Source organism: Atractosteus spatula, chromosome 3 (assembly GCF_055471065.1).
Source record: "Atractosteus spatula isolate fAtrSpa1 chromosome 3, fAtrSpa1.hap1, whole genome shotgun sequence".
Lineage (NCBI taxonomy): Eukaryota > Metazoa > Chordata > Actinopteri > Semionotiformes > Lepisosteidae > Atractosteus > Atractosteus spatula.
Window position 1 is genome coordinate 38,689,146 of NC_142708.1, and position 13,463 is coordinate 38,702,608.

Consider the following 13,463-nt stretch of genomic DNA (forward strand, 5'->3'; position numbering starts at 1 on the left):
GCTTTTAACAGAGTGTTCCATAATTTCTAACTACGAAAATGCCAGGTGAAAGGATTTGTAAACATATTTTGTTAAAGCAAGTCAGTTTTTTCTGCAACACATAAAATACATTTTTCCAAGAAAGTTTAGCCTTTGTCACTAATGAAACCACTAAATAAAGACATAAATATAGAAATCTTAAGATTTGTTTTATTTAATGTTGGTAGCAGGATGAACTGTCAGAGTGTATATTTTGTCGCAAAGTTGCTGCAAGATGTTAACAGTGAAAAAGGTATTTAGAAATGAGTTATTTCAAGATGAAAAAGAAAACATACACGAAACATGGTTTCATTACGACCAGAATCGGTCTTGAGATATTTTTAACTTGATTTACAGTATTTGAGAGGTATGTCTTAACACCGATACTACAGTGCTTAAGTACTGCTCACGTATATGTTTCTAGGTTTATATTATGCATTTCATACGGTCAAATTACTTTTGAGCAACTAATAAGAAGCGCGAAACGGTATGCGTTTTACTTTCGTTTTGTGCTGGGAGCCATGGATTGATTAGAGATATCAAGTACATACAAGTCATTTTTTAAATGTTGTAGTTCGTCTTGAAAAAATGTTACGAGTACATCATCTATCAACAATCACACAGGTTCTGTTTCCATATTGCGGATTTTGGTTAGGTATTATCAAATCCAGTGGCGCTGTTAGTTTACTGAGTCCCATGTCACATGGTCTGTGATTGAAACCGGAAAAACCGGTTTAATTCGTCACAGCCAGCACTCTTCAGGTGTGAGGGTCTTCTGCTCAGAATGAAACGCTAAAATGTTTGTGTATATTCTAATGGTAGTGGGGGCAGGGTGTGTGGGAACAGGTTTGGTTGAAATTGCATTGGAGATCTATGTTCTTCACACCTGAAACATTTTCTCTGAAAGCATTTTCTTCGCAGTTTAACCGATCTTGTTACAGCATGTTACAGTTTACTATTATTAACCATATTAATTTTAAGTGCTTAATGTAAAATCTTGTAAAAATATATTTTCATTGTTCAAATATACATTAAGTCTGACTATCATATAATAAGTTAAATACAAAACTAAAGAAAAAATAGGGTTAAATATAATTCAAAATATTTTGCTAACAATGTTAACTGTTTATGAATAATAAAATGTATTAACTAAGGAGTAGGATGGCACAGTTGTTAGTATGTTTTTTGTTTTGTTTCTTTTTCATAAATACAACAGTAGTACCTGATGTCTCAGTGGCTTTCAAAATTAAATTATTTCTCCCTAAACATTTTAAGCATCGAAGTCTTTAACTAACGCGATACCGGAGTCAACAAGCATACTTTTAGAATTTGATTAAAAGGGAATATAATATGGAATCGCGTATCTCCAGAATTTAAAGACCAGACAATCGCAAACTCGTTTTCAATAAAATAAAACATTCCTGTTAGACAAGAGGAATTGAAAAAAAAACAATGTTGTCAATGAAAACCGGTGTGTGTGTCTCTCCCTGCTGGATGTCCCTCTCACAAACTGCTGAATGAATAAAATCATTTTATTGAAAACGAGTTTGCGATTGTCTGGTCTTTAAATTCTGGAGATACGCGATTCCATATTATATTCCCTTTTAATCAAATTCTAAAAGTATGCATGTTGACTCCGGTATCGCGTTAGTTAAAGACTTCGATGCTTAAAATGTTTAGGGAGAAATGGAATACTGGTGTGTATGTTTTCTTTAAAGTACCGAGACCAGCCATATACTGTATGTTTAAGTTCCAAAATTAATATCGTTTATGGGCTTCACACGCGTTGCAGTATGCTCAGGCACTAAGTAAAAGGAGATGCTGCGTATTGCTTGACTAATTTTAAAAACTAAGTTATAAATGCAGGCGCTGCTCTGGTGCGTCGGCTCCTACACAGTGCCTGTCTGCTGTAAGCGTTACAATATACATACCCAACACTGCTTGTACCCATCTGTCATGCAAATAAAACACCTTGAATTGAATTGAATTGAGGGGAGAAGGGGGGGATACTAAAGCCAATACTGGCTCAATGGGCTTTGACGTGTTAATGCGATGGTTTAACAGTCTGGGTGTGGCAGGCTTCCAATGTCAACTCGACTCGATTGGAAGATAATGAACGTATTTTAGCCCTAAATGAATTAATAGCAAACATGGTTTACATAAAATACATTTTTCCAAGAAAGTTTATAATAATACGATCTATAGTTGAAATCTGAGCCTACTTTAAAAATAAAGGAAAAGCATTTTCAGAGAGCAATCACGCTGTGTTTATGTAGAAAAAGCGATTAGGTTTATGAGCAATCTAATTACCTAATCGCTTAAAACGCTATATAAAATTTATATAAAAATATAAAAGTTTATTTAGAGATGAATGATCAGTGTGGTAGTTTAAATAATGTGAGTCAGGAAACTAACACAGCGCCACCGGATTTAATAACGCAATAAAAACGCTATAAAATAATGTGACACAGTACAGCACAGTACAATAATACTGACCATGACTTTAGAAGCATAAATTACCTTACACTCAATTTAAACACAAGCTGTCTTTCTGTATGAACCTCTAAGCTGGTTCATACAGAAAATGTAGAAATGCATTAGCCTGATTATGATTAAAAACACATAATTAAACATGCGTTTGCGATTTAAATCAGAACACGATTTAAATCAATATAAATGTTTATATTGTAACGCATACTGTCCAGCCTCCATTTCTCTATAAAAATTTACTGTTGCACACACACACACAATAGAAGCAGGAACCGCTGTCAGAAGGGAAGATATGTTCAAAATATCGCAAATATCGATCATGTTGCGATATTTTGAAATATAAAAGTCAACTGATTGTCCATAATATCGCTTACCTATTTTTTCGAAGAAATGTTTGTTAAAATAAAAGTCCAGCACCAGCTGGATTCGAACACACAACCTGCCAGTTGGTAGTCACGCACCTAGACCAGTAGGCTACAAGAGAGCTCCCATGATCAGGCAGGCGAAACAGCCCTACACAGCCCTGCCGCAGTACACAGATATAATCATACCGTTATTAAATTCTTGAGATACGCGATTCCATATTATATTCCCTTTTAATCAAATTCTAAAAGTATGCTTGTTGACTCCGGTATCGTGTTAGTTAAAGACTTCGATGCTTAAAATGTTTAGGGAGAAATGGAATACTGGTGTGTATTTTTTTCTTTAAAGTACCAAGACCAGCCATATACTGTATGTTTATGTTCCAAAATTAATATCGTTTATGGCCTTCACACGCATTGCAGTATGCTCCTATTCTTTTTATGCTCAGGCACTAAGTAAAAGGAGATGCTTCATATTGCTTGACTAATTTTAAAAACTAAGTTAGAAATGCAGACGCTCCCTCGGTGTGCTGCTCTGGTGCGCCGGCTCTTACACAGTGCCTGTCTGCCGTAAGCGTTACAATATACATACCCAACACTGCTTGTACCCATCTGTCATGCAAATAAAACACCTTGAATTGAATTGAATTGAGGGGAGAAGGGGGGGATACTAAAGCCAATACTGGCTCAATGGGCTTTGACGTGCTAATGCGTTGGTTTAACAGTCCGGGTGTGGCAGGCTTCCAATGTCAACTCGACTCGATTGGAAGACAATGAACGTATTTTAGCCCTAAATGAATTAATAGCAAACATGGTTTACATAAAATACATTTTTCCAAGAAAGTTTATAATAATACGATCTATAGTTGAAATCTGAGCCTACTTTAAAAATAAAGGAAAAGCATTTTCAGAGAGCAATCACGCTGTGTTTATGTAGAGAAAGCGATTAGGTTTATGAGCAATCTAATTACCTAATCGCTTAAAACGCTATATAAAATAAAGTTTATTTAGAGATGAATGATCAATGTGGTAGTTTAAATAATGTGAGTCAGGAAACTAACACAGCGCCACCGGATTTAATAACGCAATAAAAACGCTATAAAATAATGTGACACAGTACAGCACAGTACAATAATACTGACCATGACTTTAGAAGCATAAATTACCTTACACTCAATTTAAACACAAGCTGTCTTTCTGTATGAACCTCTAAGCTGGTTCATACAGAAAATGTAGAAATGTATTAGCCTGATTATGATTAAAAACACATAATTAAACACGTGTTTGCGATTTAAATCAGAACACGATTTAAATCAATATAAATGTTTATATTGTAACGCATACTGTCCAGCCTCCATTTCTCTATAAAAATTTACTGTTGCACACACACACACAATAGAAGCAGGAACCGCTGTCAGAAGGGAAGATATGTTCAAAATATCGCAAATATCGATCATGTTGCGATATTTTGAAATATAAAAGTCAACTGATTGTCCATAATATCGCTTACCTATTTTTTCGAAGAAATGTTTGTTAAAATAAAAGTTCAGCACCAGCTGGATTCGAACACACAACCTGCCAGTTGGTAGTCACGCACCTAGACCAGTAGGCTACAAGAGAGCTCGCATGATCAGGCAGGCGAAACAGCCCTACACAGCCCTGCCGCAGTACACGGATATAATCATACCGTTATTAAATTCTTGAGATACGCGATTCCATATTATATTCCCTTTTAATCAAATTCTAAAAGTATGCTTGTTGACTCCGGTATCACGTTAGTTAAAGACTTCGAAGCTTACAATGTTTAGGGAGAAATGGAATACCGGTGTGTATTTTTTTCTTTAAAGTACCAAGACCAGCTATATACTGTATGTTTACGTTCCAAAATTAATATCGTTTATGGCCTTCACACGCGTTACAGTATGCTCCTATTCTTTTTATGCTCAGCTACTAAGATTTCCCTTCAGTGGTAAAATTCAATATCTACAACGGGCACAGTAAAGACGTTTACAGTAAGTCTTTCTACGACAGACCGACGGACCACGAGTGTCCCTGTCGGTCAACCAATCACGCACCGCGGTATCCCGTGTCATCATACCTGCGGTATCTGTACCGCGGTGTCTGTACCGCGCACTTTGAATGGCTGCATCTGTACATCCAGTCCTGGCTCCTTGTATTCTGTGCAGATATTAAGCTCCAATGTACACTTAAATATGTCTTCTAAATAGGAGCATTCAAAAGACATTAACATAAAGGAAAAGCAATCATTTAGACAACGCGCAACACATTGGTTCAAGCTTCATCAGAATGAAAGTGAAATTATATAACAACATCAAACATTTTATAAAAGGAACTGGTGAACCTTGACTAGGCTTCTGTATGGTTTATCAGTTAGCAAGCATTTCTTTTTTTCTCATTTTGCACCTTAGAGAAATAATTATAAAAATAGTACCACTTCCAAATTCTCTGCTACAAAACTGACCTGTTGTAGTTCTGCAAATTATCTGGTTTGGTACTAGTAAGTTCCCAAAGGTGCTGGGCTTGAGACGTTCAAATAATAGGAGTGCAAAAATTATGGATTTATGGTGTTTACAGGTGCATTAGATATAAGAGTCTAGGAGTGCCTTTTCAGAAGTGATATCCAACACATTTCTTGTGTCATGTTGCATATGCATTCCAAATATACTTACAACATAAGCCAAATGTGACCTTCTAATGATAGTGGTGCTTTTCTCAGATACTTCCATAGACAGCAAAGAGCTAGAAGCCAACTGAGGACCATCACTTGCAGCTCCTGACACTATCACCCTCACTTCCACAGTCACTGTGGAAATTCCATCAGTCACTGAAAACATCATAAGGTCCTCTTCTGTATTCATTCCATCATGTAAGTAGAGAAGGGCATTCCGGGTAATATCACTGAATGTAAACTTTTCTCCTGTGTGAAGAAAGGAGGTTATAATTATGTGATAATGAGATTTTTTTCTCACAGACGATACAAATATACCATGCCATTGGCCATGATTCTAATCAGTATCCACCCTGATTCAATACTCTGAAAACATTCCTTTCCTCTTCTTTAAGTGGTAAGAATCCTAGACTTGAAATTAATAGATTTTTTCTACTGGGCAGGACCTTCGAGTACTGTCAATCAATAAGGGCTTAAAAGCAGTGAGCTAATTTTAAATCTTTATAAAGGGCCCCAAAATGCTTGCATAAAACACCTTACATACAAAATATTTAAAGTATTAAATATGGAGATAATTTCCTATAACTACTGTTTTGACTTCAGTGTGTCCATTTTCACATTTTATACCCTTAAACTAAATGTAGTCAGGCATTTAGCCAATTGGGACAGACATACAGTAGCTATATAAAGGATTGAGTGGAGTGTCCAGAAAAGTGCTATTTAAGTGTAAGGCTTATTATTCTTATATTATATTATATATTATTCTTATATACTGTATATAAGTCCTCATGCTTCTATCTTGACAAAACACAAGGATTTTCATTTTATTGTCATCTTAAAAGGAAACATTACTTTAAAACTAAGAATGTTATAGCACTAGACACAGATAATACAGACTACATCCAAAACCACATACCATTTACCATCTCAGTCTGACTACCAAAGTCTTTTTTCATTAGAGTTCCATGCAGTGGTGCTTTCAACAGCTCAAATACAAGGTCATCAGGTTCTGTATCTGCATCACTAACAGCCAGCTGCCGATCTGAATAATGAATAAACAACATGGTTAATCATAATTTATTATTATTAATCACATGTCCTTTGAAAAATACTTCTTACATGTTAGTGTATTGCACTTGCTATTGTATGGGGATTTCTGATTACAATCCCCTTTAAACATGATTTAATACTTAAGCGATCAATAACATCATTAAACAACTTATTTAAAAACTCTGAACTCCCAGACCACAATTAAAAGTATGCACTGTTTTAGTATCACTAGTGATTTGAATTGATGTCAATCTGAATCAAAGCATCTAGTCCCTTAATATTTACATACATTTATTTTCTGATTGCTTCAGTTCACGGGTACTATAAAGTGAACTACTTATTAAGCATCATAGCAATATTCTGTCCAAATATAGAATCACTATAAACATAAAAGGGTAACAATATTAGTAATATTTATCTGAAATTAAAAATAATATATTTCATTGTGATAACTGTATAAGCCATTTAAGAACATATAAGAACATAAGAACAGTTACTAATGAAAGGAAGCCGTCTAGTCCATTTGGCAGTTTTTCCAAGGATTAGATCCAGCCATTTCTTGGATGAAACCTGGGTATTGGTTCTATCAACGCAGCTGTGTAGCTTGCTCCATACTCCCACAACCATTTGGGTAAAGACGTGCCTCTTGTTCTCAATTTCAAATGCTGAGAGAGGACACAAAGTTTCCTCTTGTGTCCTGTAGTTCATATTTCAATGTTCATTCTTAAGAAGTCTGCCCCTTCTTCTTAGGTTTCCCCCATAATTCCCTGGGCCCTCTGTTCAAGGCTAAAATGATGCAGTTCCTTCTGCATATCAGTTTAGGATATTGCTGTAAGCCCTGGAGTCTGGTATGTATCTACAGATGCAGCCATTCAAAATGCACGGTACAACCCTGTACTGTGCAAAATTATTCACAGTTCACCGCGTTGTACCATATGTACGTGACTGGCTGGCCAAAATGACCAAAGGGGTACTCGTGGTGCATTGGTTGTTAGTGAAACAATTTAATTATTTAATCTCTTTACTGTGCATGTTTTAATCCTCTTAATATTGAATATTTATATGGAATTTTACAACTAAACTACTAAAATTTTAGTAGATGAGCATAAAAAGAAGAGGAGCATAACTCGTCTGAAGGTCATAAACAATATTAATTTAGGAACATAAACATATTATGTAAACTGTATATGGCTGGTATTGGTAGTTTAAATAAAAAATACACACCAGTATTCCACTTTCTTCCTAAACATTTTAAGCATCAAAGTCTTTCATTCGGTTACATACTGTGGTTATTTTGGAAAAGTTTTTACGTGCTACTTCTGAGTATATTAAGTGTATATACTTCATAAAAAGTTAAAATGTTTTAACCTTTCCTATGAATATTTGCGCTCGTTATCGCAGAAAAAAAATGCATACTTTTTAGAATTTGATTAATAGGGAATATAATATGGAATCACATATCTAAAGAAATTAATAACAATATAATTATCTTCATATCCACCTGTGATTATGTGTGTGGTATAATGGCTTAGGTGTGTGCCTTACATGTTGGAGATCAGAGGTTTGAACCCAGCTGTCACCATGAGATTTCTTTTAACAAATGGGTTTTTTTCTCCATAGCCTCCACTATGTAATGTAGGGCATTCTGAACTAGTTAAACTTTGATGAGGGCTTGCTGGCACGGTGACGTCACTTTCATATGAATATGAGGGACCTGGTCCATCAGGGTTGAAAGTAGATCTCATTGTAGCTCAACTGGCTGCTTCCCTGTTGAGTGATGCTGGAGGCCTGGGTTCAATTCCCCAGCTGGTAAGGTGTGAGCCTGAAAGCACTGCATTATTAATTCTATCTTCCATATCGCATTAATTAACGTTTCAGTTTATTCCGCCAGACAGTACATGAATATAATTATATCGTTATTAATTTCTTTAGATACGTGATTCCATATTATATTCCCTGTTAATCAAATTAGTATGCTTTTGTTTACGCCGATAATGAGCGAATTCACAGAAAAGGTTAAAACACTATCACTTTTCATAAAGTATATAAACATAATATGGTCCGAAGCACGTAAAAACGTTTCCAAAATAACCACATGTAAGACTTTGATGCTTAAAATGTTTAGGGAGAAAGTGGAATACTGGTGTGTATTTTGTCTTTAAAATACCAATACCAGCCATACAGAGTTTCCATAATATGTTTATGTTCCTAAATTAATATCTTTTATGAGCACGTGAAAGGCATGATGAATCGGAGATTCTCAAAACTTACTTTGTATGATTGGAAACGAATACGTGATCGGATCAACGAAATGCTATGGTGTTACTTTTTGTCAATGAAAAAATAAAATAAAAATATTGTTGTTTACAAAGACGATTACAAAGAAAGTGAACCAGGGTAATACTTTGAGCTTACAGCTTGTCCAAGGTCATTCATTATTAATACTATTAGTAATATCTTCCATAAGACTTTGATGCATAAAATATTTCTGCATAATTAAAATATTTATGATAAAGGTGGTAGGTTGTGTACTCTTGTCCAACTCAGCAATCTTGCTTTTATAAAATATACCAACTTTTTAATGTTTAATGATTAACATGCTGTAATACACAGTTTAAAATTAAAAGTCTAAAGAGTATACAACTTAAATTCATAATTGAATAAAGATCATCCCTCAGCAGTGATCAGGATTCAAAACCAGGTGTTCTCTGGTCACAGCTCAAATGCTGTACATGAGACATTAAGCTTTATTAGCTCTACCTGGAGGTTTTACAAGGTGATTCCGGATACTATTAACATGATCTCATCTGCATGAGGTATAATGCGGTATGATGTGATACAACGCATTATGATGTGCCACGCACACCGTGTTGTACCGCAGTGTACCTCTCTCATTTTGAATGGCTGCATCTGTACCTAAGAAAATATCTTGTAGATCTACTATTGTTTTGGCTTCTTTTATATGATTGAATTAGTGTAACTCTCACTGTATAAAAAGGGAAACCCTGCTGTATTCAGTTTGAGCTACATTCAGAACTGTATTCTGTACTATGTTCCTGTATGCATACAATAGTAAGTTCTGCTTTTCTGCTCACTTCAAGAACCTGATCATTGAGTGATTTCTACACTGTTGTGTTTTTTTATTTTAGCTACCACTACCAGCCATATACAGTACATATAATACATTTATAATCCTAAATTAGTTATTTATGACAACATTTCATAGACATTATGCCCCTGTTATTTTTATGCTCAGCTACCAAAATTTCCATTTAGTTGTAAAATCCCATATTAATGTTCCATAGTAAGCAGATTTAAGCATGCACAGTAGAGAGATCAAATGCAGCAATCATTTCACTAACATCTAATGTATCACAAGTGCTACCTGTTGCCAGCAAATCACATGCTGCGGTAAAGTGCAGCTCCGGTTATGGGGTTTTAACTGCATTCTGAATGGCTAAATCTTTACGGGTTTGTGTGTGGTCAGGTTAAGGGTCTGATCATGTAAAGGCAGTGATCACATAAAGCTTATTGATATATACTAGCCTGTAGTGAAAGAAAGCTAGTTGTCTGAATCTGAGTCACTGATTGGGTGCTAAGTAAAATATGGGTACCATGGTGACCATACCAGTGATAAGCAGTTGTGCCGTTACAAAGTACTATATTTAGAAGATGAAAAGAAGAAGAATTCTAGAGCCTTATGGACAGGGTTTGTGAAAGCACCAGGATGGTGGAATATGATGGCGGGGTATTTAACAACAGAATTTAGAAATGTCTATATTAATTAATGCCCCTTATCTGAAAACAAAATTTTGCTGGTACCACTATTACTTCAATTGTAAAGTAGAGAGGGTGAGGGCTAATCTAACTGAATAGCAGCTCAAACAGAGTGGAGACCATATGTATAGGCAACACTGGAATGTCCTTGGATGAAAATAGAAGAAAACCATAGCAAGAAATGCAAAAGAAAGAAGTCAGTGAGCTACAGCATTACAAGCAGACCTTGGACACTTGGGATCCCTCATTGATGATTCAGATATTTCAGGTATTTGGGCACAAAAAGGACGTTTTATATTTGTAGAAAAATATAAGTTGCAATGATCCCGTTGTCCAGTGGGACTATTAGCAGATCTAGAGTAGTATGGGACAACCCAGTTACTGGAAGAGATGCAGCTGAGACCCAGCAGAACTGCAGGCACTGACCAATAATGCAGTGTGATGCTGCATGCAGGCAGAGGTTCAAAGCCCCTGGTGATATGATGGTTAGCAGGCTGGATTCTAAGATAGTTCAGGTGGGTAGCTGCGTCAGCATGCGTAGGCTGCAAAGGAACAAGTAATAGGTTTATTCCATGCTGAAAAAAAGAAGAAAGAGAACACAACGTTTCGGCCGTGGAGCCTTCTTCAGGTGTTGCTCACACCTGAAGAAGGCTCCACGGCCGAAACGTTGTGTTCTCTTTCTTCTTTTTTTCAGCATGGAATAAACCTATTACTTGTTCCTTTGGATTCTAAGATGCACAGAGGTGCCACTGAGGTAAAGACAAGTACAAGCACCGTGGAGGGGAAGGGGTGTTGGGGCAAATCAAATAGGATAGGCAGGCAATTAAGGTCACAGAAGGAGAGACAAACAAAGTCAAGGGGAAATCGAGCAAAGTCTGTGCAGCCCTTAATTATCCCTGAATCACCCGGACAGGAGAGATAGTAAATGCCTACAAGTGATCTACATGTTCTTTCAGTTGGCGTCCATGGCAACTGGTGCTGAAGGAAAGGTGGGTGGAGCAGAGGCTGGTTGCTATGCCAATGCTAGCTCACCCTGTGAGCAGCAGCTGAGATGAGCCTGATAAAGTATTCTTTAAAATCACAAGCCCAAGCTAAGCAACTCATGTTAATATTGGAAATAATTTTAAGTAGATTTTAAAAAATACTCAAATTTGTTGGAAATTTAGACTTTTTTTTCTTTAACCTCTTAATGCTGGATGTGCGCGTATATGCCACTTTTTAAGAAAAAGCTTCAAAAGTTCCGTCTCACTTCATTATTTTATATCACCAAAAACCACAAAACCTTTACAGAAAACCTTTTATCAATTGAAAAGTGTTCAACTAGGGCTTCACAAAACCGTTTTTAGAAATTGTAGAAAACCTCTCATATGGTTACACGTGTGCTATCCTCAGCGTGGTCGTAAACGTCCACGGTGTAAATCAATATCTACCTTTGATTCCTTCATAGTTTTTAATCATTTTTACCAACAAAACCACAAAACCATGTTATCAATCAAAAAAGGACAACCGGAGCTTTAAAAAAACGTGTCTTTTTTAAAAAAACCAACACGATCGATCATAAAGTCACTTTTTATCTGATGATGCACTTCCAAACTTCCAATATGCATCGATAAGGTAATCAATAAGCCAGCAAAACAAGACCGCAAAAGCAAAAACCAGCAAAAAATATATATATCCCATGTTTTTACATTATTCTGAAGCTTGATATATATCCACAGACGCTTATCTCCAGACCTGAAGGCTATTGAACGTTATTGACTTTGTAGTAAATGTTTGAAGCAGGACCACCAGAAATAAGGCGATCTGATTGGTAAAAAGCACTGTCATTCATTGTATTTTCAGCCATTCAGAGGCCTTGGGGGGTAAGACTTCCTCTAGAAGCCTCAGGCTGCATTCCGCCTGCCTTTTAGCTGTCAATCATTGACTCAGAAGGGGTAATCAATTGGTTTTTTAACAGTTTCTTATCAGTGCTCCTTTTTTCACACCAGAAGGCAACTCTGAGGTTTTTTTTCATTGCATAACAGCAGATAAAGACTCTCAATGTGTCCCAGATTTTTATCCAAGCTAGTAGTCACCTAGAACAAGGTTTTCATCAATCATTCCCAGGACATTTCCAGGCCTAGAATTGAAAATTCTGACCTCTGAAGACCAAAACAACATTTCTGCCTGCTGTGTTTTTTTCATATGTTTGTCTGCTGAGTGGACACATTAAGAAATATAAGAAATTTGACTGTTCACACTCAAAGCCAAGGGAGTTAGCTTCAATATAAGACCTGAACAAGGATCCTGCTATGTTCTGCTGCAGAGATTTAACAATGTTTATGGGGTGGAAATTCCAGGCAGACATTGGCTAAATGGGTCTAAGAGATTCATTATAGGATGATAAATCATTTTATGAACCTTCTTATCAACCTTCCACTTCTGAGAAGAGGTTGAAACAAAAAATATCCCTCTAGGAGCTTACCCCTGAACAATTCTGGGGGTCCAGGGGAACTTTCATGTTTCTTCATGAAATGTTTTTGAGCTTAACATACAAATACTTGAAACAAACTATTAGAACCAAGTCAACATTCCTATCAATTTCTAACTCTGATTCTGTGTTGGTCAATGTTAGTATTTTAGAGTGGAAGGTCAGAAGTAATGTATCTGTATGTAGCTCTCTGTAAGTTTTATGTAATACAGTACATCTTGCCTGCTCATATTTCTGGGTTCACAGAAAATCAAAGCAGCTATGTGACCTCAGTACTCCCTGATCTCCATGTTTTCATTTATAATTTGCTTGCACTGAAGGAGCAATCAGAATGAATTAACATTAAACATTTACTAAAGCTCTCTTTGTTATCTCCTACCACATGAGAAGCAATTTTTGCAAACCAAAGAGTTGATAGTAGTAATGTTCACAATTTGTAATGTTGCTTCAGGGATATCAATATAATTTATCACTATGATAACACCCATAAATATACTCAATACATCAAATGAAACATTTCATGATATACAGTATAATACTTATTGAGAACACAAAATAATATCTTCTGTAAGAATAACAAGATATAAACCTATAGAGCATACTTTTA

At 36.0% G+C, this 13,463-nt stretch overlaps 1 protein-coding gene across 1 annotated transcript in view; it reads right to left on the minus strand.

Moving 5' to 3' along the window:
- The window catches only part of fras1 (Fraser extracellular matrix complex subunit 1), a 352,881-nt gene that overhangs the window by 111,371 nt on the left and 228,047 nt on the right, over positions 1-13,463 (minus strand). Inside the window, exons 36-37 of the mRNA XM_088911421.1 lie at positions 6,476-6,601; positions 5,561-5,808 (exon numbers count right to left, since the gene is read on the minus strand). Coding sequence (XP_088767547.1) covers positions 5,561-5,808; positions 6,476-6,601 — 374 coding nt within the window. The remainder of the gene's footprint in view (positions 1-5,560; positions 5,809-6,475; positions 6,602-13,463) is intronic.